Source organism: Balaenoptera ricei, chromosome 13, assembly GCF_028023285.1.
Source record: "Balaenoptera ricei isolate mBalRic1 chromosome 13, mBalRic1.hap2, whole genome shotgun sequence".
Classification (NCBI taxonomy): domain Eukaryota; kingdom Metazoa; phylum Chordata; class Mammalia; order Artiodactyla; family Balaenopteridae; genus Balaenoptera; species Balaenoptera ricei.
In genome coordinates, this window is record NC_082651.1 from 8,681,803 (window position 1) to 8,706,202 (window position 24,400).

Sequence of the window (24,400 nt, forward strand, 5' to 3'; positions counted from 1 at the left end):
ATTCAAAGCGAGAGCAAGTTCTAAAAATGTGTGTCAGGGAAGTCGCGAGGAAACCTACTAGGGTTGTGAAAGTGTTCTATATACGGATCTGGACGATGACACTACGAGTGTTAACTATGTAAAAACTATGGCGTATAAGTTATATTTCAACTTTTTTTTAAAAGGAGGAAATGTTCAATAAACAGAATGGAAACGAAATTGGAGTATCACTCCTGAGCAAGACAGTAGCTATTTCATTTCTGATGTAACATTATGTCAGAGGCTAAGACCGTCAACTCCAGGCTGAGCACTAAGAAACTACAAATTCCAGAATACTTCGCTCCCTCGCTCTCTGGGCTGTTTACACGGAGGGAGGGAGAGGTTGGACCACCTCGGTTCCGGGCGGTGGGGCGGGGGAAGGGTGGGGGAGGAGCGCACGCGCAGAAGCGCTCACCGAACGCACGTCCCCTCCCTTCCCCCCCTCCACTTCCTGGGGCGTCGCAGATTGTATCGCGTGAGAGCCGCGGCCAATGAGGAGCCGGAAGTGACGGCCGCTTCGCAGGCCCACGCAGCTGCTACGAGGCTGACGCCGGAGTGGATTGCTCTTCTGGAGAAGCTGGTTCCTCACTTCTCAGGTATCACCGAGAGCTCAGGTGAGGCAGAGAGTGGTGTGAAAAAGCCGGCCATGCATCTCGGTGCTAATGGACACCCGGCTGCTCAGCCTCCTGCCTGGCCGGGGGAGGGGCGCGGCTCGGGCGAGGGTGGGCGCGGCTCGGGCGAGGGTGTCCGCGCCGCGGAGGAAGCATTGGCGCATGCGCCCCGGGAGGCGGTGAAGCCGGGACCACCTCAACTCTGCCCTCATTTGTCTTCGGGGGCGCAGGGAGTGGCGAGAGTGCTTTTGGGAAGCGACTGGCGTGCAGTTAAGGGTGAGGCCCCCTGGTTGTTTTGGCGGGTGCATGCCGGGGAATCAAGGAAATGGTTAGGTAATTTGAGGACAAGTCCCTGCCCACCATTCAGTTGAACTGGAAAAAAGAAGCTTGTTGTTTGGAGAATGAAGTTCTCAGGATCTCTGCACCATCGCCTTTCCCCCTTTCTGAATGCGGTGACCAGCACCACCTGCCCCCAGAGCAGCCCTTGTTAATCGTTTCTCCTCCCAGTTATCGAAGAATTGAATTCTGAGCTTAGCCTATAAACCTCCAGGGATAAGCAACCGCTACGCCCCTGGTAAAGAACAGGGTCTGACATGCAAGTCAATGTTTAATGTCGAGTTTTCTGCCTCATCCGGCCCCAGTCCTGAGAGTCACAGAGTTACGTTTTTCTTGGGAGGTAGGGAGTGTGAAATTCATTTGCTACATTTAAAATACAGCTCCTTTAAAATTTTATAGCGTTTATGAGGAAGTTACATTTTGGTTTTTTTTAAACCCGGAAATACTTTTGAAACTTAACGATAGTTTGAACAAAAGCTACGCACATGTTCCTTCAACAGTTGACAAACATTTTTTGTGCATCTGCAGTGTTCTCAGCACTGCTAGCTCCAGGAATACAAAGGTGAAATCGAGTATGCTTTTTTTAAATTTATTTATTTTTGGCTGCGTTTGGTCTTCGTTGCTGCATGCAGGGTTTCTCTAGTCGCGGCGAGCAGGGGCTACTCTTCGTTGCGGGGCTTGGGCTTCTCACTGCGGTGGCTTCTCTTGTTGCGGAGCACGGGCTCTAGGCACGCAGGCTTCAGTAGTTGTAGTACGTGGGCTCCAGAGCGCAGGCTCAGTAGTTGTGGCGCACGGGCTTAGTTGCTCCGCGGCATGTGGGATCTTCCCTGACCAGGGGTCCAACCATGTCCCCTGCGTTGGCAGGTGGATTCTTAACCACTGCGCCACCAGGGAGGTCCCGAGTATGCTTTTCAGCTTCTTTTCATGTGTAAAAAAATGGAATCAGAAGCGAAGTTTGCAAGAAGACTATTTCTCTTCACTTCAACATTTATAGAGGGTTTGGTGGGCCAAGCTGCGTGTCTGAAGCTGGGTGAATAAGCTCACAAGTTTATTCAGATTTTTGAAAGTGCTTCAGTAGTGGTTGCAGATGTATCACATAACTAACTGAGATGCAACAGCCTCCTGCTTTGATAGGCAAAATATAAATTGAAATTCAGGGGTACCCATAAAACATTTGATTTTCTACCAGCAACAATAATACATTTCTTTTAAAATATGTAATTGAAATAGATAACAAGGATCTACTGTATAGCACAGGGAACTCAATATTTGGTAGTAACTTAAATGGGAAAAGAATTTGAAAAAGGATACATGTATATGTATAAATGAATAGCTTTGCTGTACACCTGAAATTACCATTATAAATCAACTATGTGCCAATATAAAATATGTAATTGAGAGAGATCTTCTTTTCTAATCTGAATTAGATTCTATTTTTTTTAATATTTATTTATTTATTTATGGCTGTGTTAGGTCTTAGTAGTTGCAACATGCGGGATCTTTCGTTGTGGCATGCGGGCTCTTCACTGCGGCACAGGCTTCTCTCTAGTTGTGGCGCTCAGGCTCCAGAGCATGCGGGCTTTGTAGTTTGCGGCACACGGACTGTCTAGTTGAGGCGTGTAGGCTCAGTAGTTGCGACTCGAGGGCTTAGTTGCCCCGCAGCATGTGGAATCTTAGTTCCTCGACCAGGGATCGAACCCGCGTCCCCTGCATTGGGAGTTGGTTTCTTTACCACTGGACCACCAGGGAAGTCCCTAGATTCTATTTTTAAACTCTTATCTTACATAGAGGATTGATGGAAAAATCAATATTCTTTTTAATATTTGTAGTGTTATATTGTTTGACCTCAAAGTTAAGAACACTGAGTGTCAGTAAATCAATACCAGTATCAATCTTTGTGGCCTCATAGACTTTATTAGGTAATGGGAGAACAGGAATGGAAACTAAAGCTTAGGGAACATCAGGCAGAGTTCTTTACATAAGTTGTAATGAGCTCTCTTCAGAGTTAAATGAAAATCATTTAGTCAGAGATGAAAGATATGTCTTTTGCTCAATGCTGCTCTATGTTGAAGCAAAATTTGGTGTGTATATGTGTGTGTAAAACCTCACTGCAGTTAAACTTTATCATGTTCACAGTCATTTCTGCTTTTCTTCCCTTTTCCTTTGGTAAAGAACACTGTCAGTATACAGCACTAGGTTTAATTTCATCTTTCATTTCTTTCTGGTCTGGCGATGGTCTTACAGATTTGTCTTTGCTTTAGGATAGTAAAACACAGACTAAATCAAAAGCACCTAAACTTTGGTCTAAATCGTTTTTGAGTAGTGTGACTATGATCCATTGAAAATTAAATTTTAAACCACTTAAATAAAAATTCTTAACATGACGTGCTTGGTTGTCAGCAGAACACTTTGTGGACTACAAATTATATACTTGCTAACATTTTTGAAACTAAGAGAAAACTGTCTTATTTTTTTCTCTAACTTTGTAAACCTTCTCCCCAGCATCAAGGCTGAACTGTACCATTTAGAAAAATGGAAGCGAATGCATCTGTTGAAATGTTTTCAAAAGTCCTAGAGAATCAGTTGCTTCAGACCACCAAACAAGTGGAAGAACAGCTGGATTCAGAAATTCAGAAACTGGATCAGATGGATGAGGATGAATTGGAACGCCTCAAAGAAAAGAGACTCGAGGCCCTGAGGAAAGCTCAGCAGCAGAAACAAGTAACCTCTCTGCCCTGCTTTCTGAAATTGCTCTAACAGTATGCTTCTAACAACTTATCTATACCCGTGCTGCAGTAGTCACTTGTAGTTTGTAGGGTGGTTTGACCTCAAAGTACCTAATGCCGTTAAAAATTTGCCCAGAAAAAAGATTAGTTTTAAAGACACATTCAGAATTAGCCTTATCAGTATATTAATCCACAGTCAAGTACAAGAAACACGTGCCCAGGATAATCTTCCGAGCTCAGATTTGTGTGGTTGAGGAGAGAGTGGACGAGGAAGAACACTGGGAGGAAGAGGGGTCAGTGGGTTCCCTTCCAGGTGGAGTTATGAGAAAGCCTGTCATAACTTAGCTGTGCTCAAAGCAAATGCGTCATTAAGGAGTGTATGTGAGAGTTTAAACTCTCTGTGGAAGCTTTACCAAAGAAATAAGGAGAAAAATATCAGGGCCTCCAGTAGGTCTCAGCTCAGTGTAAGCCAACACAAAATGTATAGATACCAAAACTAGTGACGCAGTCTCGGCTGTGTTAGTGTAAGTCTAGAGATGGCACTCCTGCCCCTTTCTAGTTGGACCACTTCTGGAAGACTGTTCAGAGGAGGACAGCCAGAAGACGAAGAAATCTAGAAGTCATTTCATATGAGGAAGTCAAAAGCAAATGGAAATGTTCAGTGTGAAGCAGGGAGGACATAGGCGACGTAGGATATCTGAAGGGCTGACGTGAAGGAGATTAGAATTTCTCTTTCTCATCTGAGGTCCAAGCTGGGATCCACAGCCCATTGTTCTGGATATACTGTGATTCAGTGTGAGAAGACTTTTCTAAGAACAGAGAGTACATATACAAATACTTTTTAAGCACACCTGCCAGACACAGTTGTAGTTATTTTCACGTTGTCCATTCACAGTAACTCAGTGAGATAGTTGCTTTATGATCTCCACGTTACAAATGAGGAAAGTGAGACTCAGAAAGGTTATTACAATTCACAGCCTGATAAGTGGTAGAGCAGTGATTCAAGCCCATGCCTTCTGCCTGCAAGTCCAGTCCTCGCTTTTATTAAAACCAGCTCCTGAGAAAGGAAACAAGCTTCCAGTTGAGGGGACCAGCTTCCTGCCACAGGAAAGGTTCAAGAAGCTGAAATGTCTGTCCGACATGGATGATTAGGGTTGATTTATTGATTTGGGGAGTTGGATTAGGTGACTTGCGGGATCTTTGTTTCTGGACACCACGTGAAGACAGACACCTTTTTCTTCCCAGGATACTACCCATTGGTGGCCAGTACAGAGGAGGTTTGCTGTCTCTGAGTTAGTCATCAAAAGCAAACAGGGCTCCTGAGCTTCAGAGCTGCGGTACCCGCCCCCTCCCCAAAGACGGATTGGCTTTATCTCACAAGCATTATTTTTTAAAGCTACATAGTAACTTGGATCAAATGCTTCTGATTTTAATAGTTTCAGTCCAAAGAAATTAAGTAGACGGTTACATTCTAAGTCTCTTTATAGTCTAAATTTTTACTTTCGAAGTTCTAAGAAAACGTATGTTTTAAGTTACCAAGAGAGGTAATCATCTTAAATATGAGCCATGCTGTGGAGATAGTCATGGCCCACAGACTGTATTTGCATTGACACTAGCAACATAGGAAAGTACATCACCGAAAGGAATTCATTTCTCTCTAAGATAAAATCAGGTTGATTACAAAATATTTAGTGATTTGGACATAAAATATAAAGTGATATTGAAAAAGATATTTCAAATGTGTGATACTTCCCTTTTCTCCAAATCAGGAATGGCTTTCAAAAGGACATGGGGAATACAGAGAAATCCCTAGTGAGAGAGACTTTTTTCAAGAAGTCAAGGAGAGTAAAAAAGTGGTTTGCCATTTCTACAGAGACTCCACATTGAGGTAATTTGTTTCCCTCAGTGACTGTTCTTGAACATGATGAGATTGTTGAATAGAGATGCACTGACTTAATAGAGAAATTAAGAAAAATATAAAAGGAAGTAATTCCTAAGTTGTCTCTTTGTACTAGAATTATATTAAAGTTAAGCAATCATTAAAGATTAACTTAAAAACCAGTAACATACAAAAGTACAAATTATAGAAGATCAGTATTTCCATAGAAATGGCTGTTTCCTGAACTATATTTTCACTAGCTAATTTTTAAAACATCTTAGAAATGAACACTTTAATTTTTTTATCAATGCCAAAAGAATTCTACTTTTTTCCCTACTATTATGATACAGCCACAGTGTTGTAAATGGGGCCAACACCTGAACATGAGCTTTGAATTCAGTCACTTCTTCTCAACTTGCAATTCACTGGGAGACAGTGGCTTGACCAAGCCTTTCACCTGAAGCAGAGTTGGGGCTACCAGGCATGGCGGGAAGGAGAATAAAGTGATTTCTATTAGACGAACCCAGATCTGCCAACCTCTTTTTGGAGGCAGATCCCTCAAAGTGAAAATAGCCCCAGAAGAGGTTATATCTTAAACCAGAGGACTCAAGCCTTTTTTTTTTTTTAGCCCCCAAATTTGAATACTTGCCAACATTTAAATGTTGGCAACTAATCAGATTTTAGAATTTTTTTTTTAAGTATCAGATAACTTGATAACAGACCTAGAATTGTATGAAAGCAATTCACTGATGCCGAGTAGCTCCTGCCCCCCTTAGACACACACTCCAATGCAGAGTCTGTTATTCCCTGGGATCCCAGCCCCGCCCTCTTCTCTCATTTCCATAGCCTGCCTGGCCCTTGTCTTTGCCTCATCACCCAACAACCTGGCTATTAGTTAACACCTTTCAGGGACTGATTACCTGGGATTTATTGACTAAGAAAATAAAGATGAAAGAAAATAACTGAGATGATGAAATCTCCTATAAGGGAAAGTGGGAAAGGGATTAGGAAGGTAAATAGAAGATTGGTATTATTTGTCCACTTATTTATTAGATGTCTCTGCCCACTAGATTGTTAGTTTTGTGAAGGCAGAGGGTTTGCCTTTGTGTCGTGGCCCACTGTGCTCTGGGTTCCTAGCCATAGAGCAGCATTGACTACACATAGTAGGTACTCAGTAAGTATACTTGATGGATTTATAAACAATGCAGCACCAGCAGTACTTACCTTAAAACAGAACTGGAAAGTCAAGATTGAGATGAGGTGAGAGAGATATATAGATAGGTAGATATCAAAGTTTCTAGCACATAGTACACTAGATACTTCATGTTGTATAAAATCCTGGAGCATTCACAATCACCGTTTGAGGTAAGTACATATAATTCCTATGCTTCATGCATGGACACCAAGACTTGGAGAGATTAAGTGACCTACCTAATGTCACTCAGCTACTAAATGATAAAAGAGGATTTGAACCCAGGTTTTAAGCCTAATGCTGTTTTAACTACACCATAACTACTACTTCTGGATTTTTAAAAAATGGACTAATTGACAAGTGGGACACAGACCTATTTAAAATAGATTCCGTATTACTCCAGTAAAACAATGGAGTTGATTTTTGTACAAATCTTCAAGAACATATTTCTCAAAATGATTTGTCACTTGTTTGGAACTTCATTCAAAAACGGCTTATTCCCCTACCATTTTTCACTAAAATCCCATTGCTGCACTACGTGGATGATCTATAAAAAGAATCACTCAGAGGTGATGATGCATCAAGGTTATAAGAAACTCCGTGGACCCAAACCTAACTCAGGAAAAACTATACCAAGAAGTACCCAAAAAGCCTGCTAGTAAAACCAGCTACGAAGCATTCGGGTCTTAGTCATCGAAAGCAGTAGTTCTCAAACTTTGCTGGGCGTGAGAATCACTTGCATGTTTCTCAGCTCAACGCCCAGAGAATTTTGATTCATTTGCGTATTTTAAAAGTTGACTGTAATAATCACCTCTGGGTAAGAACTACTTCTCAAAAGGTTATTACAGTAGTCTTTCAGAAACACTAGAGGGTTGGCCAGTTTAAAATATAATTTAAAGAAAATATCGCTTTCCACTTTCCTTTTCATTCAGGTGGCTTAATAAAGGTTACTGCTGGTAATTTTCATTTCTTTAGAACCGTAATGACCATATTTGTAGCCCTTAACCTTGATATGCTTCTCACTAACAGAGTTGCACAGTTGGAAGGGTTCCTTCTCAGTGACACCATTCAGTCTTTTCTTAGTGACTTCCGAATATGGCACCACACGTTCATTTCTAATTCTGAGAACTGTTTTCCGAGTTCTGTCAAGTTCAGATTTGTCACCTGTGAGATGCCAGGAAACATGCATAAGGGAAATGACAATTTTTTATTCTTAACCATGAACATGACAACTTTGTGAACCACTTAAGGCATAAGTTGAATACTTTGTTTTTTATAAGTATCATTAAGGGAGACCTGACTTTCTAGACTACGATATCATGAGATGTAGAAAAAGAGATACCTAACCTATGAAATGGAAATGAGGTTATCTGATAGAAGCACAGGTTGGCTGCCAAATTATGAGATTCAGAAAAACTGAAAACTTAGATGTGCCTTAATATTTATTTTGAAAAAGAAATCTGTTGTTTTTAGCTTTTGATTTTCTATGTGTTGTTATTTATAGGTGTCAAATACTAGACAGACATTTGGTGATATTGTCCAAGAAACATCTTGAGACCAAATTTTTGAAGCTGAATGTGGAAAAAGCACCTTTCCTTTGTGAGAGACTGCATATCAAAGTCATTCCCACGCTAGCACTGGTGAAAGATGGAAAAACACAAGATTTTATTGTTGGATTTTCTGACCTAGGAAATACAGATGACTTCACCACAGAAACTTTAGAATGGAGGCTGGGTTGTTCTGATATTCTCAATTACAGGTAACTTTTAGTAAACTATCAATTTATATTAATTCACATATCCAGTTGATTTTTTAGAGAATTTTTTTATGTTAACATTTATTTTATGGAACTAAGATCTTTAAGCTGAGTTGTAGAAAAGTTTTCACAAAGGAAAGGCATATTTCTTAAAGTGTACATTAGCATGATCTTACAGCAAAATCAGAGTTATAAATAAAATTGATCTTGGATCTTGGAGTCCATCTAACTATAAAAGTTTTCAAACTAACAGATCCTATGGAACCTAATTCTCTGTTGATCTGGAAACCCAAAATGACACTCCAGAAGAATTGACTCCTTCCTGATTTAAACGAGATTAATCAAATTGATAATGACTTACATTAAAAATCTAATGTTTGAAAGTAGATATTCCTGTATCACTTGTAGGATCTGATAAAATATATAAAATCTCATCTCTATGCTTAGCTTAAATTACTTACTCTGGGAAACAGTCTCAGAAAACGATCTGTTGATAAAATCCAACTTCCACTTTCCACTTACCTCTTTGTCCACTTCTCTAGACAAATAATTTATCTAATTCCACAAATCAGAGCATATCATCTTATCTTTTGTGCCTGTGTTTGATTTGCAAAAATAACAGGTAAAATTTTCCAGTTATTCCAGTCAGAGTGCCTTTTGATAAGTAGGAAGGTCTCTCATCTTTTTACTTCCCTTTCTCCTTTATCACTGAATCTGTCCTCCACATGCATAAATCATTCCTACATTGTAGTGATTGATTTTGGAGTTTTAGGTTTTATTTTCTTAATATTAAGTAAAATGTTAATATTAAATAAAATTATTTTGAAGTGATTTCAAACTTTAAATAAGTTGGAAACTAGTACAAAGAATTCTTGAATTCTTGTATATCATTCACCCATGTCCCTCAGTTTTCAACATTTTATATTTGCTTTATCGTTCTCTTTCTAGATATATATAAACTTTTTTTCAGAACCATTTGATTGGACGTTGTAGATATATTGTCCCTTTACTCCTAAATATTTCTGTGTGCATTTCCTAAGAACAGGAACATTCTTACACAACCACAGTACAACTTATTAAAACATAAAATACATAGTTTACAGACCTTATTCAAATTTCACCATTGTCCCAATAATGTCCTCCATACTGGAAAAATGGGTTCCGTGTACTTACTATGTATTTTTAGTTTCCATTAACCTGTAGCAACTTGTTCCCCTCCTTTGTTTTTCAGTACTTTCACATTTTTGAAGAGTACAAGCTAGTTATTTTATAGAGCATCTCCCAGTTTGTTTCAAAATTAGATTCAGATTCTGCATGTTTTCCACAGGTAAATTATGGAAGTGATGTTGTATTCTTTCTTCTCAGTGTACCATATCAGGAGATATGTGATGGTTTGTCTCATTGCTGGTGGTGGTAACTGTGCACTGGTTAACCAGTTGTCCACCAAGCCAACTGGTGATTTAAGGAAGAACTTTTCCAGACCCCACATTAATTTACTTCATTTATCTGTATTAGAATGGGCTGTGGATTCTTTTATTCAGTGGGTTATAGTCTGTTGCTGTTATTATTTACTTTGAAGCTCAGATTGCCTCAGATTTGGCAAGTGAGAGCCTTTCATACTGGCTTCTGTGTCCTTTCGACACGTCCCCATAATTCTTTGAGCACTTTCTTTCTGTTCACGTAAGGTCTTTTAGGGGGCCTCGTGTTATACTCTCCATAGGAATTGGCTTTTTCTCCGAGACACCATGGTTCCTTTCAGTGGCAAGTGATATTTCAAAACCAAGATCTAGCTGCTAGGAATATTTCCAGATATTTTCGAAATATTTTTCAGGCGTCATGAAAAGAGTTCCATACTAATTCTGGGTTAATGATAATGAATTCCATGAGTTTTGTTGATGTCTATAGAGATCTAAGCATTAAAAGATGTTAAATAGAATCAAATCAGTCATAACAGGCTATCAAAAATAGAGCATGGTTTTCCTGTGTCATTCTCAGGAAAGAATCTAATACAGATTCAGCATACCCAAAACAGATAAAAATAACTGATTTCCTTCTATGCTTTTTCAGTCAATTTTGTTGGTGCATCCCGTGAAATGTTAATCAGTAATTAATGATAAGAAAATAAAACGCTGATCTAAAGCATTTAGTAGTACATAGTAAGCTTTAAAACTATTAACTATCAGTGTAAATAATATACCTCTTCCTTGACACCAACATTTTAAAGAAAGTTTTACTCTATTCCTTGTGTTATAGTGAGGATAGATTTTTGTGCAGTTTAGTATACCAGCTGTACTAAATCATACAGAATAAGTGTTTTTTAAATTTGCTTTCTTTTTAGTGGAAATTTAATGGAGCCACCATTTCAGAGCCAAAGGAAATTTGGAACAAACTTCACAAAGCTGGAAAAGAAAACTATTCGAGGAAAGAAATATGATTCTGACTCTGATGATGATTAATTCTTTGTAAATCGTCTTTTTATTTTTCCTGACTTCAGAATTAGATGTGTTTTCTATATTCTGTTGATTTCAGTACATTCGTCTCCTAATGGTCACATTCTAGAGTTTTATGCAGTTGCATCACATTGAAAAACATCTGTGATATTTTCTTTGTGGAGCTCGTGTTTAAGTTGAGGAAAACTTCTGAGTTCTAAAATTATCTGAGGAGGGTCTGGATTCTCTATTTTTGAGATTGGTTTTATCACAATATGATTCTTACATTTTTATACCATTCACAATTGTGTTTTTAATCTACTGGATCGGAAATAGAAATTCAGCACACTATTCCAGGACTAATTCTTACCCAGCATTATTTACTTTATAAAGAGGTCAAGTAACATTTACTGGTGTAACAGACAGCACTTGTAAATGATTAGAAACACTCTTTACTTCTGGAATATATGTAAGTAACTATTAAAGAACTGTATTTATTCTGTATGCTGCATGGTGTTGTTGAATCAACTGATGGCAACAGAAAGCTTTTTCAGGTTGTGAACATACTGCCTTATTTAAAGGGTCTTGATTGCTTGTATTTTAAGACATGTATTAAACAATCAAGAAGCACTTTCGAAATGGCAACATGAGACCTACAGACCCCTCAGTGAAACAATCGTAACTGGGAAATATTTTTTTAGAAATTAAAGTCTCTGGAAATTATCATAAGAGCATACAGCAAACAGAAACATTTATCCAAGAAAATACTGAATCTTGGTAAGAATAGTGAGCCTCTGTGGTATTGGAACCATGACCCTGCACCCTTCCTCCCCTCATCTCCCGGTCTTGGCCTACAATGTATCCCTAGGAGGAGCAGACTGCTAGCATCTCTCATTCCCCCAGCGTCTGTGTTGCAGAAGCTCTGTTCCAATCAGCAGTAGCAAAGAGGTCTGAGGCTTCCTTCCTCCACCCAGTCCCCACTTGCAGCGCAGAATATCTACCCCAGGAACACTGTTTTCTAATCACTGTTGCCCTGGCGTACTCATAAACTAGAGCAATAGTGACTAGGGTGGAGGCTCCATGGAAGGAGGGGCAAGCAGAGAAGATCAGGGGCCACCGCCCACTGCTCTGCTTACAGACCGTTCCTAGCAAAGCCAGCTACTCTCCCCATCCCCAGTGCTGGGGGAGTAGCACAGAGGTTCTGCCCAGTGGGAGAAGCAGGCTGTAAAAACAGCTTCCATAGCATTCCCTCAAGGGACTGACTTTATTTAGAACAGAGTGAGAGAAGTTGAAGCATAAGGATGCTGCTGCAGACAGAGGAGGTTTCGGGTGGGGTTGGGGGTGAAGTAAGAGGAGCCTGGGATCTCCAGGATAGCAAAACACGCAGAAAGGAAGGCCAGTGAGAATTTCAACACAGAACGAAAGAGGCAGTTCAGAGTAGCCCTACGGTTGGAACAAACCTCAACAACTTAACAAAAACCTAAATTCAATTAGATTGAACTGTGTGGCAATTTATGTCCCAGGGCACTGTCAAATAATAGAGAGGTCCGCCATCAATTAGTGGATGTTAATAGCACAGGGTGATAACAATGGAGACAGACCAACTAGAACTCTTACAGGGACGGCAGGGAAAGAAACAGCAAGAGAGCCCTGCTAAAACTACCATCCTCGGGGTTGAAGGGAGGCATCAGGGACACTGCATATGCCCAGGTGACGTACTGCAACATCAGAGGCCATAGAATTCAGGGTAAGTGGACTTAGCCAAAATGGTCCAGCTAAGTCACTAACCATAAAAGCAAACCAGCCCTGGAGGAGAAGGGACTATGAGTCTCCAGAACTGCTGTATTACGTAAAATGTCCAGTTTTGAACCAGAAAAATAAGATCTACAAATAAACAGGAAAATGTGACTCATACATGGTGGGGGGGAAAGCAATAAAAAAAAAAAAATTGCCTTTGAGTGGGTCCAGGTACTGGAAGCAGACAAAAACCTCAAAGCATCTAAATATATATACATACATACACAAATACACATACTAAAACCATGCTGAAGGTAAAGGGAGGTATGATAATATTCCCTCAAAGAATATTAATGGAGATAGAAATTATTTTTAAAGACCCAAATGGAGATCTCTGGACTTAAAAAGTATAATAACTGCAATGAAAGATTCATTAGAGGGACTCAACAGTAGCTTTGCAGTAGAAAGAAAGCCAATGTGGGGATTAATCAATATAGATAATGCAATCAGAAGAACAGGAAAAAGGAATAAAAGAAAAACAGCTTCAGAGAAACATGGAACATCAACATATATGTCATGGAAGTGCCACAAGGAGAGGAGAAACAAGTGAGTAGAAAAGTTATTAGAAGAAACAATGCCTAAAACTCTCAAATTTGATGAAAAACATTAATCCAAGAAGGTCAGGTTCTGAAAATAAAAGGATCCACACCCATACATACCAGAATAAAAATGTTAAAAGACAGAAGAATCTTGAAAACAAACCACTCGTCATGTACAAGGAAACCACATTAACAGTTGACTTATCAGAAACAATGAGGACCTAAGGCAGTGGAAGGACATGCAAACTGCTAAAAGGAAAAAACTCAACCAAAGAGTTTATATCTAACAAAACAGTCTTTCAGAAATGGAGGCAAAATGACACACAAGATTTTAAGAATTCATTCCCAGGAAACCCACCTTACAAGAAATGCCAAATGATGTTTTTCCATCTGAAAGGAAGTGAGATCCCACAATTATTCAAACCTTTACCAAAAAACAATGCCAATTAAAATGTAAGAAATTATAAAAGACATTGTAACGACTTATTTTCCCTTCTTTCAGCTGATATAAAAGCAATTGTATAAAACAATATACATATATATATAATTGTGGTGTTGCACCTATAACATATGGAAATGTGTATTTGCATATAACACCATAAAGCAGGTGGGAGCAAATATTTCATACTTCAATAATGAAACAACAGAAAGCTAATAAATTGTGAATTAAAAGGTTAATTTTAAAAATCTAACAATATATTCAGCTACTTTAAAACAAAATTATAGAAAGTATTATATGTTTAACATATAGCGAGGCAATGTGTGTAACAAAGGGAAGAAGTGATAGAGCTTTATAGGAGTAACATTTCATTAGAATTAAATTGCTATACAGCTAAAGTAGATTCTGACAAGATGCATACTGTAAGTCCTAGAGTATCCACTAAGCAAATAATTCCCAAAATATACAGAAAAATATTATTAAAGAACAAAATATTACACTAGAAAATATTCACTTAAAGAAACCAGAAAAAGGAGAGCAAAGGAACAAAGAAGATGTAACATATATAGAAGACAAAAAGGTAAAAGGACATGTAAACCCAACCATATACATAGTAACAATACATGTGAGTGAATTATTACTCATGCCTAACAATGATTAGGCCAAGGTTGTCAGACTGGATAACAAAAACAAGACAACTATATTGTGTCCACAGGAGACACACTTTAAAATCAAAGGTAAAACTACAATGAAAAAGCTATACCATGCAAGCACCAGTCAGAGAACAGGAGTGGCTAAACTAAAAGACTTGAAGATAAAAGCTTATTACAGATAAAGAGGGTAATTTTATAATAGAAAAGAACCTGTCAAGAAACTATAACAACGTAAACATCTGTGTTCCTCACAACAGAACTCATGTTCTTGACAATTCTGTATTTTGCTGCAAGAATTCTGAAGAAGAACTTGATAGAACTGAGGGGAAAATAAGACTATTCAGCAATACTAGTCAGAGACATGACCCTGCCTCCCCTTTAAATAATGAATAGAAAAACTAGTTAGGAGATCCACAGGGAAATAAGACTTGAACAGCACTATAAACCAACTACACTTAACACATCTATAGAACCTTCACACAATAGACAATTCTCAAGATCACATGGAATATTCTCCAAGATAGACCATATGTCAGACCATAAAAGAGCCTCAATAAACTGAAAAAATATTAAAGTCGTAAAAGGTATGTTCTCTGACCACAATGGAATGAAATAAAGACAAAACTGAGAAATTCAAAAATATGTAGAATTTAATGAACTCTTAAATAACCAATGGGTCAAAGGGAAAGTTCACAAGATAAATTAGGAAATCCTTTGGGCTATACGAAAATAAAAATGCAACATAACAAAGCTTATGGGCTGCCACTAAAGCACCATTTACAGGGAAATTAATAGCAGTAAACACCTATATTAAGATAAAAAGATCTCAAGTCAATGACCTTCCACCTTAAAATACTGGTAAATGGGAAATTTATAGTAGTAAACATTTTAAAAAGAGGGAGACTTCCAGTTTCTGGTCCAGCATGTAAGAAGCTTGGAAGTCACCATTCCATCCTAACAAGTAAAAAGCTGAACAAACAGAAAAATCAACAACTCTTCTTATATCCATAAGAGAAGTTAGGTCACAGGGAAAACCACTGTTCCTAAAATTAGACCAACAGATAATACAGAGAATTACAATTTACTGGAGCAGCAATCTCCTTGGGAACCAATGCCAGGGTAGGGAAACCTCAACTATAGTTTGATGAATTTCTGGAGGCTCAGTGTGGACAAGTCAGAGTTAAAACCTCCAGGGGAACTCATTCATCAGGGGAGGGGAGACCCTACACTGGTGAGTGTTAACCTCCTGGATCTCTATCAGATTCCCAAAGTGAATGTCAAAGAAAAATCCCTTCATGGTTCTGTCAGGGGGAAGGGAAGAGGAACCATTTTGAAATATGCCAGAGCATTCTGTTCTCCTTAATAAGGTCTGGCCTTCAGACCAAAGCCTAACTGCCCTGGGGAAGGGAAATACCCAACCCTAGTCCTGATTTACCATCCTGTCCTACCTAAGAGGTGAGGAGAAAAAAAGCATGAGTGAAGTTCACAGTCCAGAAGCACAGGCTCACTGAAAGTCAGAGACGTAATCATAGGAATAAAATGTTTTTGCTCCTCCCAAACCTTATCACAACACTACTAAAGCCTGTTTACAACAGTTCCTCTTACCCAGTACACCATGCTCAACTATCAAGAAAAAATTAAATGACAACAGTAAAAAGCAAAAAACCCTCCACAATTTTAAGAGACAGAGCAAGCATAAAACCCAGACTCAGATATCACAGGGTGTCAGAATTATTAACTAGGATTTTTAAAACCATGATTATTATGCTAAGGGCTCTAATGGATAAAGTAGGCAGCATACAAGAACAGGTGGGCAATGTAAGCAGAGATACCTAAAGTTTAGGAAAGAACAAAATAGATACTAGAGATCAAAAACACTGTAACACGGATAAAGAATACCTCTGATGGACTTATTAGTAGATGAGTAGACATGGATGAGGAAAGAATATCTGAGCTTAATGATATTGCAATAGAAACCCCCAAAACTGAAAAAGAGGGAAAAAGGGGGAGGGGGCCTAAAAAAAATAAGCAGAATATCCAAGAACTGTGGGACACCTGTAAAAGGTGTAACATAAGCATGGTGGGAATACCAGAAGGAGAAAAGAGAAAGGAACAGAAGAAATATTTGAAACAATAATGACTGAAATTTTCCCAAAAATTGATATCAGATACCAAACCATGGATCCAGGAAATCTCAGAGAACACCAAGAAGGAAAAATGCCAGACAAAAAACCCCACAAAAACCTTCACTGAGACTTATCATTTTCAAACTACGGAAAAATCAAAGATAGAGAAAAAAATCCTGAAGGAAACCAGAAGGAAAAAATACCTTTCACTCTTCTGTAGGTAAGTTAAGAATTACAGACTTCTCCTCAGTAACCATGTGAACAAGAAGAGAACATAGTGAAATGAAAATGTTGAGAGAAAAAAGCCCACAAACCTAAAATGCTGTACCCTGTGGCATTACCCTTCAAAAGTGAAGGAGAGATAAAGGCCTTTTTGGACAAACAGAATTGAGGAAATATGTTGCCAGTAGACCTGCCTTGAAATAAATGTTAAAAGTTCTTTAGAGTGAAAGAAAATAATGTAGGACAGAAAATTGGATCCAAATAAGGAAAGAAGATCAGAGAAGGAATATGTAAAACAAAGACTTTTTTTTCTTAACTGATCTAAAGATGACAGTTTGTTCATAATAATAAGAGCAATACCTTACTCGTCTATGTATGCTTGTGTGTGTACACACATATGCTTGTGTATGCTTATGTGTAAGTGAAACGAATGACAGCAATGATGCAAGGGATAGAAGAGAGGAATTAGGATTATTTTGTTATTATAAGGTATTTACAGTACTTGTGAAGCAGTACAGTGTTATTTGAAATTGGATTTGGGATTAGTTGTAAACATATATTGCAAACTCTACAGCAAACTCTTAAAAAAAAAGTATAACTAATATGCTAAGAAAGAGAAAATGGAATCATAAAATGTTCAATTAAAGCCACAAATGACAGAAAAAATGTGGAAGACAAAAATAGGGACAAAGAACAAGAAAAATAGAAAAACAAATATTATATCTATTAACCCAACTATATCAATAGTCACTTTAAAGATTAGTGGTATACATATGCTGATTAACAGAGATTGTAAGACTGGAGTTTTACAAAAGACCCAACTGTGTTGTCTACAAGAAACCCACTTTAAATATAAAGACACATATAGATTAAATGTTAATCTTTAAAAAGATATACCATTCTAACACTAATCATAAAGAAACTGAGACTAGCTATATTAATTTCAGGCAGAGCTGACTTCAGAGCAAGGAAAGTTGTCAAAGATAAAAAGGAGACTTACATAATCTAAGACATGACAATATAATTTGCATGTGCATTGAAACATCAGAATATGTGAGGCAAAAAATCAGACAGAACTGCAAGGAGAAATAAGTGAATCCACTATTATCATTGGCGACTTTAACACTCCTCTATCAGAAATGGAAAGATCCAGCAGGCAGAAAAATCAGTAAGGACATAGTTGAGCTCAACAGCACCATCAATCAATTAAGTATCATTGATATCTATAAACTACTTGATTGAACAACAGCAGATTACACACTCTTCTCACATGGAACATTCACCAAGGTAGAACACATTCTGGGCCATAAAATACACCTTAACAAATTTAAAAAATAGAGATCATATAAATGTCTGCTCTCAGACTACAGTGGAATCAAACTAGAAATTAATAACAAAAAGATAGCTGGAAAATCCCCAAACAGAGATTAAACAACACATTCTTAATAACACATGAGTCAAAGAAGTCTCAAGAGAAATGTTTAAATATTTTCACTAAATGAAAATGAAAATACAACTTATCAAAATTTATGGGATGCACTACTATATATAAAATAGGTAACCAATAAGAGCCTACTGTATAGCACAGGGAACTCTACTCAATACTCTGTAATGACCTCTATGGGAAAAGAATCTAAAAAAGAGAGGATATATGTATAAGTATAAATGATTCACTTTGCTGTACAACAGAAACTAACACAACGTTTTTTTTTTTTTTTTAAAGCACTTTTCTTTTTTTTTTTATAGCTACTTTATTTATTTATTTTATTTTATTTTTGGCTGTGTTGGGTCTTCGGTTCATGCGAGGGCTTTCTCTAGTTGAGGCAAGTGGGGGCCACTCTTCATCGCGGTGCAGGGACCGCTCTTCATCGCGGTGCGCGGGCCTTTCACTATCGCGGCCCCTCCCGTCGCGGGGCACAGGCTCCAGACGCGCAGGCTCAGTAGTTGTGGCTCACGGGCCCAGCTGCTCCGTGGCATGTGGGATCTTCCCAGACCAGGGCTCGAACCCGTGTCCCCTGCATTAGCAGGCAGATTCTCAACCACTGCGCCACCAGGGAAGCCCAGAAACTAACACAACTTTTTAAATCAACTATATGCCAATAAAAATTAATTTAAAAAAATGTATGGGATGCAGCAAAGGCAGTGCTTAAAAGGAAACTTATAGCACTGAATGCATGTATTAGAAAAGAAGGTCTAAATAAATCATCCACCTTAGGAAAGTTGGACAAGGGAAAATTAAATCCAAACAAGCAGGAAAAAAAGAAATAATAATTATTAGAGCAGAAATCAATGAAACTGGAAGTAGGTAATCAATAGAGAGAAATCAACCAAACCAAAAGCTGGCTCTTAGAAAATATCAACAAATTTGATAAACCTCTAGTCAGGCTAAGAAAAAAAGAAAGGACACAAACTATTTTACAGAAATGAAAGAGGAAACATCACTACAGAGCGTGGACATTAAAAGGATAATAAAGAAATAATATGAACAAATCTGTGCCTACAAATTTGATAACCTAGGTGAAATGGACCAATTCCTTGAAAGACACAACCTGCTAAAACTCACACAAGAAATAGATAAATCTCAAAATGCCTCTTTCTATTGTATTATAAAGTCAACAACTACTAATCTTCCAAAACAGAAAGCACCCGACACAGATGGGTTCACAGGTGAATTTCAGCAAACATTTAAGGAAGAAGTTACACTAATTCTCTACAATCTTTTTCAGAGGATGGAATCAGAGAGAATATTTCCTAACTCATACTATGAGACCAGCATTACCTTAATGCCAAAAAAAAAAAAAAAAAAAGACAGTACAAGAAAGCGACAGACCAATATCTGTCATGAACATAGATGCAGAAATTCCCAACAAAATATTAGCAAATCAATCCAGCAGTGTATTAAAATAACCATACAGCACAACCAAGTGAGATTTATCCCAGGTATGCAAGACTGTTTCAATATTCAAAAATCAATGTAATCACAGGCTAAAGAATTATAATCACATAATGATATCAACGGATATAGCAGAAAATGCATTTGACAAAATCCAACACCATTCATGATAAAAACTCTCAGGGAACTGAGATTAGAGGGGAATTTCCTCAATTTGATAAAAAAATATCTACAAAAACCTACAGCTAATATCATACCTAATGAGAAGAAGTTTGAAGTTTTCACATTAAGATCAAGAACAAGGCAAAGATGTCTGCCCCTCTCACCTTTGCTTTTCAACATCATATTGGAAGTCCTAGCAAATGCAGAAAGAAAAGAAAATATATACAGATTGAGAAGGAAGATTGTTTATTTGTAGATGACATAATTGTCTGTGTAGAAAATCTGGAAGAATTGACAAAAACAAACAAGCAAATGAACAAAATAAAAAACCCTCCTGGAACTAATAAAAGTTTATAGCAAAGTGCAGGATACAAGGTTAATACACAAAAGTCTATTGCCTTCCTATATACCAACAATGAACAAGTAAAATTTGCAATTAAAGACATATAACCATTTACATTAGCGCTCAATGAAATAGACAAAGCTAATAAGATATGTACAAGATTTGAGGAAAACTATAAAACGGATGAAAGATATCAAAAAGAACTAAATAAATGGAGAGATATTCCATGTTCAGGATAGGGAGACTCAATACTGTTAAGATATTAGTTGATATATAGATTCATAGGTTCAACTTGATTCACGGATTCATGAATTTAATCCATAAATTCAACACAATCCAAATCAAAATCCCAAAAACTTATTTTGTGGATATTGACAAACTAATTCTCAAGTTTATATGAAGAGGAAAAAGGCTCAGAATAGCCAACACAATATTGAAGGAGAACAAAGTTGGAAGACTGATAATACGCAACTTCAAGACTTATGATAAAGCTACAGTAATCAAAACAGTGTGGTGTTGGTGGAAGAATAGACAAATCAATGGAATAGAATAGAGATCCCAGATATAAACCCATATATGTATATGTATATGTATGTATGTATGTGTATGTGTGTGTGTATATATATATATATATATATATATATATATATATATATATATATATATATATATATAGTTAACTGATCTTTGACAAAAAAAGCAGAGGCAATATAATGGAGCAAAGATAATCTTTTCAACAAATGGTGCTAGAACAACTAGACATTCACATGCCACCCCCCCCAAAAAAGCAAATCCAGACACAGACCTTATACCTTTCACAAAAATTACCTTCTATGATATATAAAAATCTCAATAAAACTTTTTTAAAAAGGAAAAAAAAATTACCTCCAAATGGATTTGAGAACTAAATGTAAAACACAAAACTCAAACTCCTAGAATATAGGAGAAAACCTAGATGACCTTGGGTATGTGATGACGTTTTAGATGCAACATCAAAAGCACAATCCATAAGTGAAAGAATTGATAAGCTGGCCTTCATTAAAATTAAAAATGTTTGCTCTGTGAAAACAAATATCAAGAAAATGAGAAGACAAGTCATAGAATGAGAGAAAATATTTGCAAAAGACACACTGATAAAAGACTTATCTGAAATATAAAAATGACTCTTAAAGCTCAATAATAAGAAAACCAAAAACTTGAGACTTCCTTGGGCGCAGTGGTTAAGAATCTGCCTGCCAATGCAGGGGACATGGGTTCAATTCCTGGTCCAGGAAGATCCCACATGCTGCAGAGCAACTAAGCCCGTGTGCCACAACTACTGAGCCTGTGCTCTAGAGCCCACAAGCCGCAACTACTGAGCCCCCGTGCCACAGCTACTGAAGCCCGTGTGCCTAGAGCCTGTGCTCCACAACAAGAGGAGCCACCACAATGAGAAGCCCACGCACCACAACAAAGAGTAACCCCTGCTCGCAGCAACTAGAGAAAGCCCGCATGCAGCAACGAAGACCCAATGCAGCCAAAAATAAATAAATAAAAATAAATAAATTTATTTTTAAAAAAAAGAAAACAAACAACCCAATTAAAAGATGGGTCAGATCCACCAGAGGGCAGACAGCAGAAGCAAGAAGAACTACAATCCTGCAGCCTATGAAACAAAAACCACATTCACAGAAATATAGACAAGATGAAAAGGCAGAGGGCTATATACCAGATGAAGGAAAAAGATAAAACCCCAGAAAAACAACCAAATGAAGTGGAGATAGGCAACCTTCCAGAAAAAGAATTCAGAATAATGATACTGAAGATGATCCAGGACCTCAGAAAAAGAATGGAGGCAAAGATCGAGAAGATGCAAGACATGTTTAACAAAGACCTAGAAGAATTAAAGAACAAACAAACAGAGATGAACAATACAATAACTGAAATGAAAACTACACTAGAAGGAATCAATAGCAGAATAAATGAGGCAGAAGAATGGGTAAGTGACCTGGAAGACAGAATGGTGGAATTCACTGCTGCAGAACAGAATAAAGAAAAAAGAATGAAAAGAAATGAAGACAGCCTAAGAGACCTCTGGGACAACATTAAACGCAACAACGTTCGCATTATAGGGGTCCCAGAAGGAGGAGAGAGAGAGAAAGGACCAGAGAAAATATTTGAAGAGATTATAGTCGAAAACTTCCCTAACATGGGAAAGGAAATAGTCACCCAAGTCCAGGAAGTGCAGAGAGTCCCATACACGATAAACCCAAGGAGAAACATACCGAGACACATAGTAATCAAACTGGCAAAAATTAAAGACAAAGACAAATTATTGAAAGCAGCAAGGGAAAAATGACAAATAACATACAAGGAAACTCCCATAAGGTTAACAGCTGATTTCTCAGCAGAAACTCTACAAGCCAGAAGGGAGTGGCATGATATATTTAAAGTGACAAAAGGGAAGAACCTACAACCAAGATTACTCTACCTGGCAAGGATCTCATTCAGATTCAATGGAGAAAAGATGGGTCAAACACCTGAATAGACACCTTACCCAAGAAGATATACAGATGGTAAATAAGCACACAAAAATATGTTCCACATCACATGGCATGAGGGAAATGCAAACTAAAGTAATGAGATACCATTACAAACCTATTAGAATGGCCAAAATCCAAAACACAGCACCAAATGTTGGCAAGGATGTAGAGCAAGAGGAACTCTCTTTCATTGCTGGTAATAATGCAAAAGGGTACAGCCAGTTTGGAAGACAGTTTGGCAGTTTCTTACTAAACTAAACATACTCTTACCATATGATCCAGAAATTGCACTCCTGGTATCTACCCAAATTAGTTGAAAACTTATTTCCACACAAAACCTACACATGAATGTCTATAGCACCTTTATTCATAATTGCTAAACTTGGAAGCAACCAAGATGTCTTCAGTAGGTGAATGGATAAATAAACTGTGGTACATTCAGACAATGGAATAGTATTTAGTGCTAAAATTAAATGAGCTATTAAGCCATGAAAAGACATGGAGGAAACTTAAATGCATGTTAGACAAAGTGAAAGAAACCAATCTGAAAAGGTTATATACTGTATGGTTTCAACTTTATGACATTCTGGAAAAGGCAATATGGAGGCAATAAAAAGATGAGTGGTTGCCGGGGATTAAAGGGGAGGGAGGTATGAAAAGATGAACCACAGAGGATTTTTAGGGCAGTGAAACTATAATCTTCCTAGACTTAACAACAGGGTTACATCCTGATAAGATATTTTCAGTTCATGGTGGGTTTAAGTCGAAAATGCATTTAATGAACCTAACCTATCTAACACCATAGCTTAGCCTAGCCGACCTTAAATGTGCTCAGGACGCACATTAGTCTGCAGTTGGGCAAAATCATCCAACACAAAGCCTATTGTATAATAAAGTGTTGACTCTTTCATGTAATTTATTGAATACTGTACTGGAAGTGAAAAAAAGTGAATGATTGTATGGGTACAGATGGTTATAAATGTATCAGTTGTTTACCCTAGTAATCATGTGCTGACTGGAGCTGTGGCTCACTCCTGCTGCCCAGCAACACCAGAGAGTACTGGCCAACATACCACTAGCCCAGGAAAAGATCAAAATTCAAAGTTCGGTTCCTACTGAATGCTTGTTTGCTTTCGCACTATTATAAAGTCAAAAAATCATTAAGTTGAACCATCATAAGCCAGGGACATCAGTGTTCTGTATGATACTGTAATAGTGGATACATGTCATTATACCTGTATACATTATACATTATACAAATTATACATTTGTCCACATCCATAGAAAGAGCAACAGTAACAATGAACCCTAATGTAAATGGACTTTGGGTGATGATGATGTGTCAAGGCAGGTAGGTGGTCAATTGTAACGAATATGCCACTCTGGTTGGGAATGCTGATAATGGGAGAGGCTATGCATGAGTAGGAGCATGGAATATATGAGAAATCTCTGCACTTTACACTCAATTTTCCTGTGAACCTAAAACTGCTCTTAAAAACGTATATTTTTTTAAAAAGGGAAAGTCTCAAATTAATAAGCTAACTTTACATCTTAAGGAAGTCAGAAAGAAAGACAAGCTAAACCCAAATCTAGCAGAAGAAACTAATAAAGATTAAAGCAGAGACAAATAAAATAGAAATTTTTTTAAAATAGAGAGAATTGATGATACCAAAAATGGTTCTTTGAGACTATTAACCAATTTGGCAAACTGTTAGCTAGATTGAGAAAGAGAGAAAAGATGAAAATAACTAATATCA

At 37.6% G+C, this 24,400-nt stretch overlaps 1 protein-coding gene across 3 annotated transcripts; it reads left to right on the plus strand.

Moving 5' to 3' along the window:
- The first annotated feature begins 491 nt into the window (after window positions 1-491).
- On the plus strand, window positions 492-11,451 carry TXNDC9 (thioredoxin domain containing 9). Of its 3 annotated transcripts, none has more exons than XM_059943222.1 (5): window positions 492-614; window positions 3,468-3,686; window positions 5,461-5,579; window positions 8,267-8,521; window positions 10,857-11,451. In XM_059943222.1, the coding sequence occupies exons 2-5, from the start codon at window positions 3,498-3,500 to the stop codon at window positions 10,972-10,974; spliced, it is 681 nt and encodes a 226-aa protein (XP_059799205.1). In that variant the 5' UTR covers window positions 492-614; window positions 3,468-3,497; the 3' UTR covers window positions 10,975-11,451. The 3 variants fall into 3 exon arrangements, with proteins under 3 accessions (XP_059799205.1, XP_059799204.1, XP_059799206.1); XM_059943221.1 differs by having other exon boundaries at window positions 493-632; XM_059943223.1 differs by lacking the exon at window positions 492-614 and adding an exon at window positions 802-905.
- The last annotated feature ends 12,949 nt before the right edge of the window (window positions 11,452-24,400 follow it).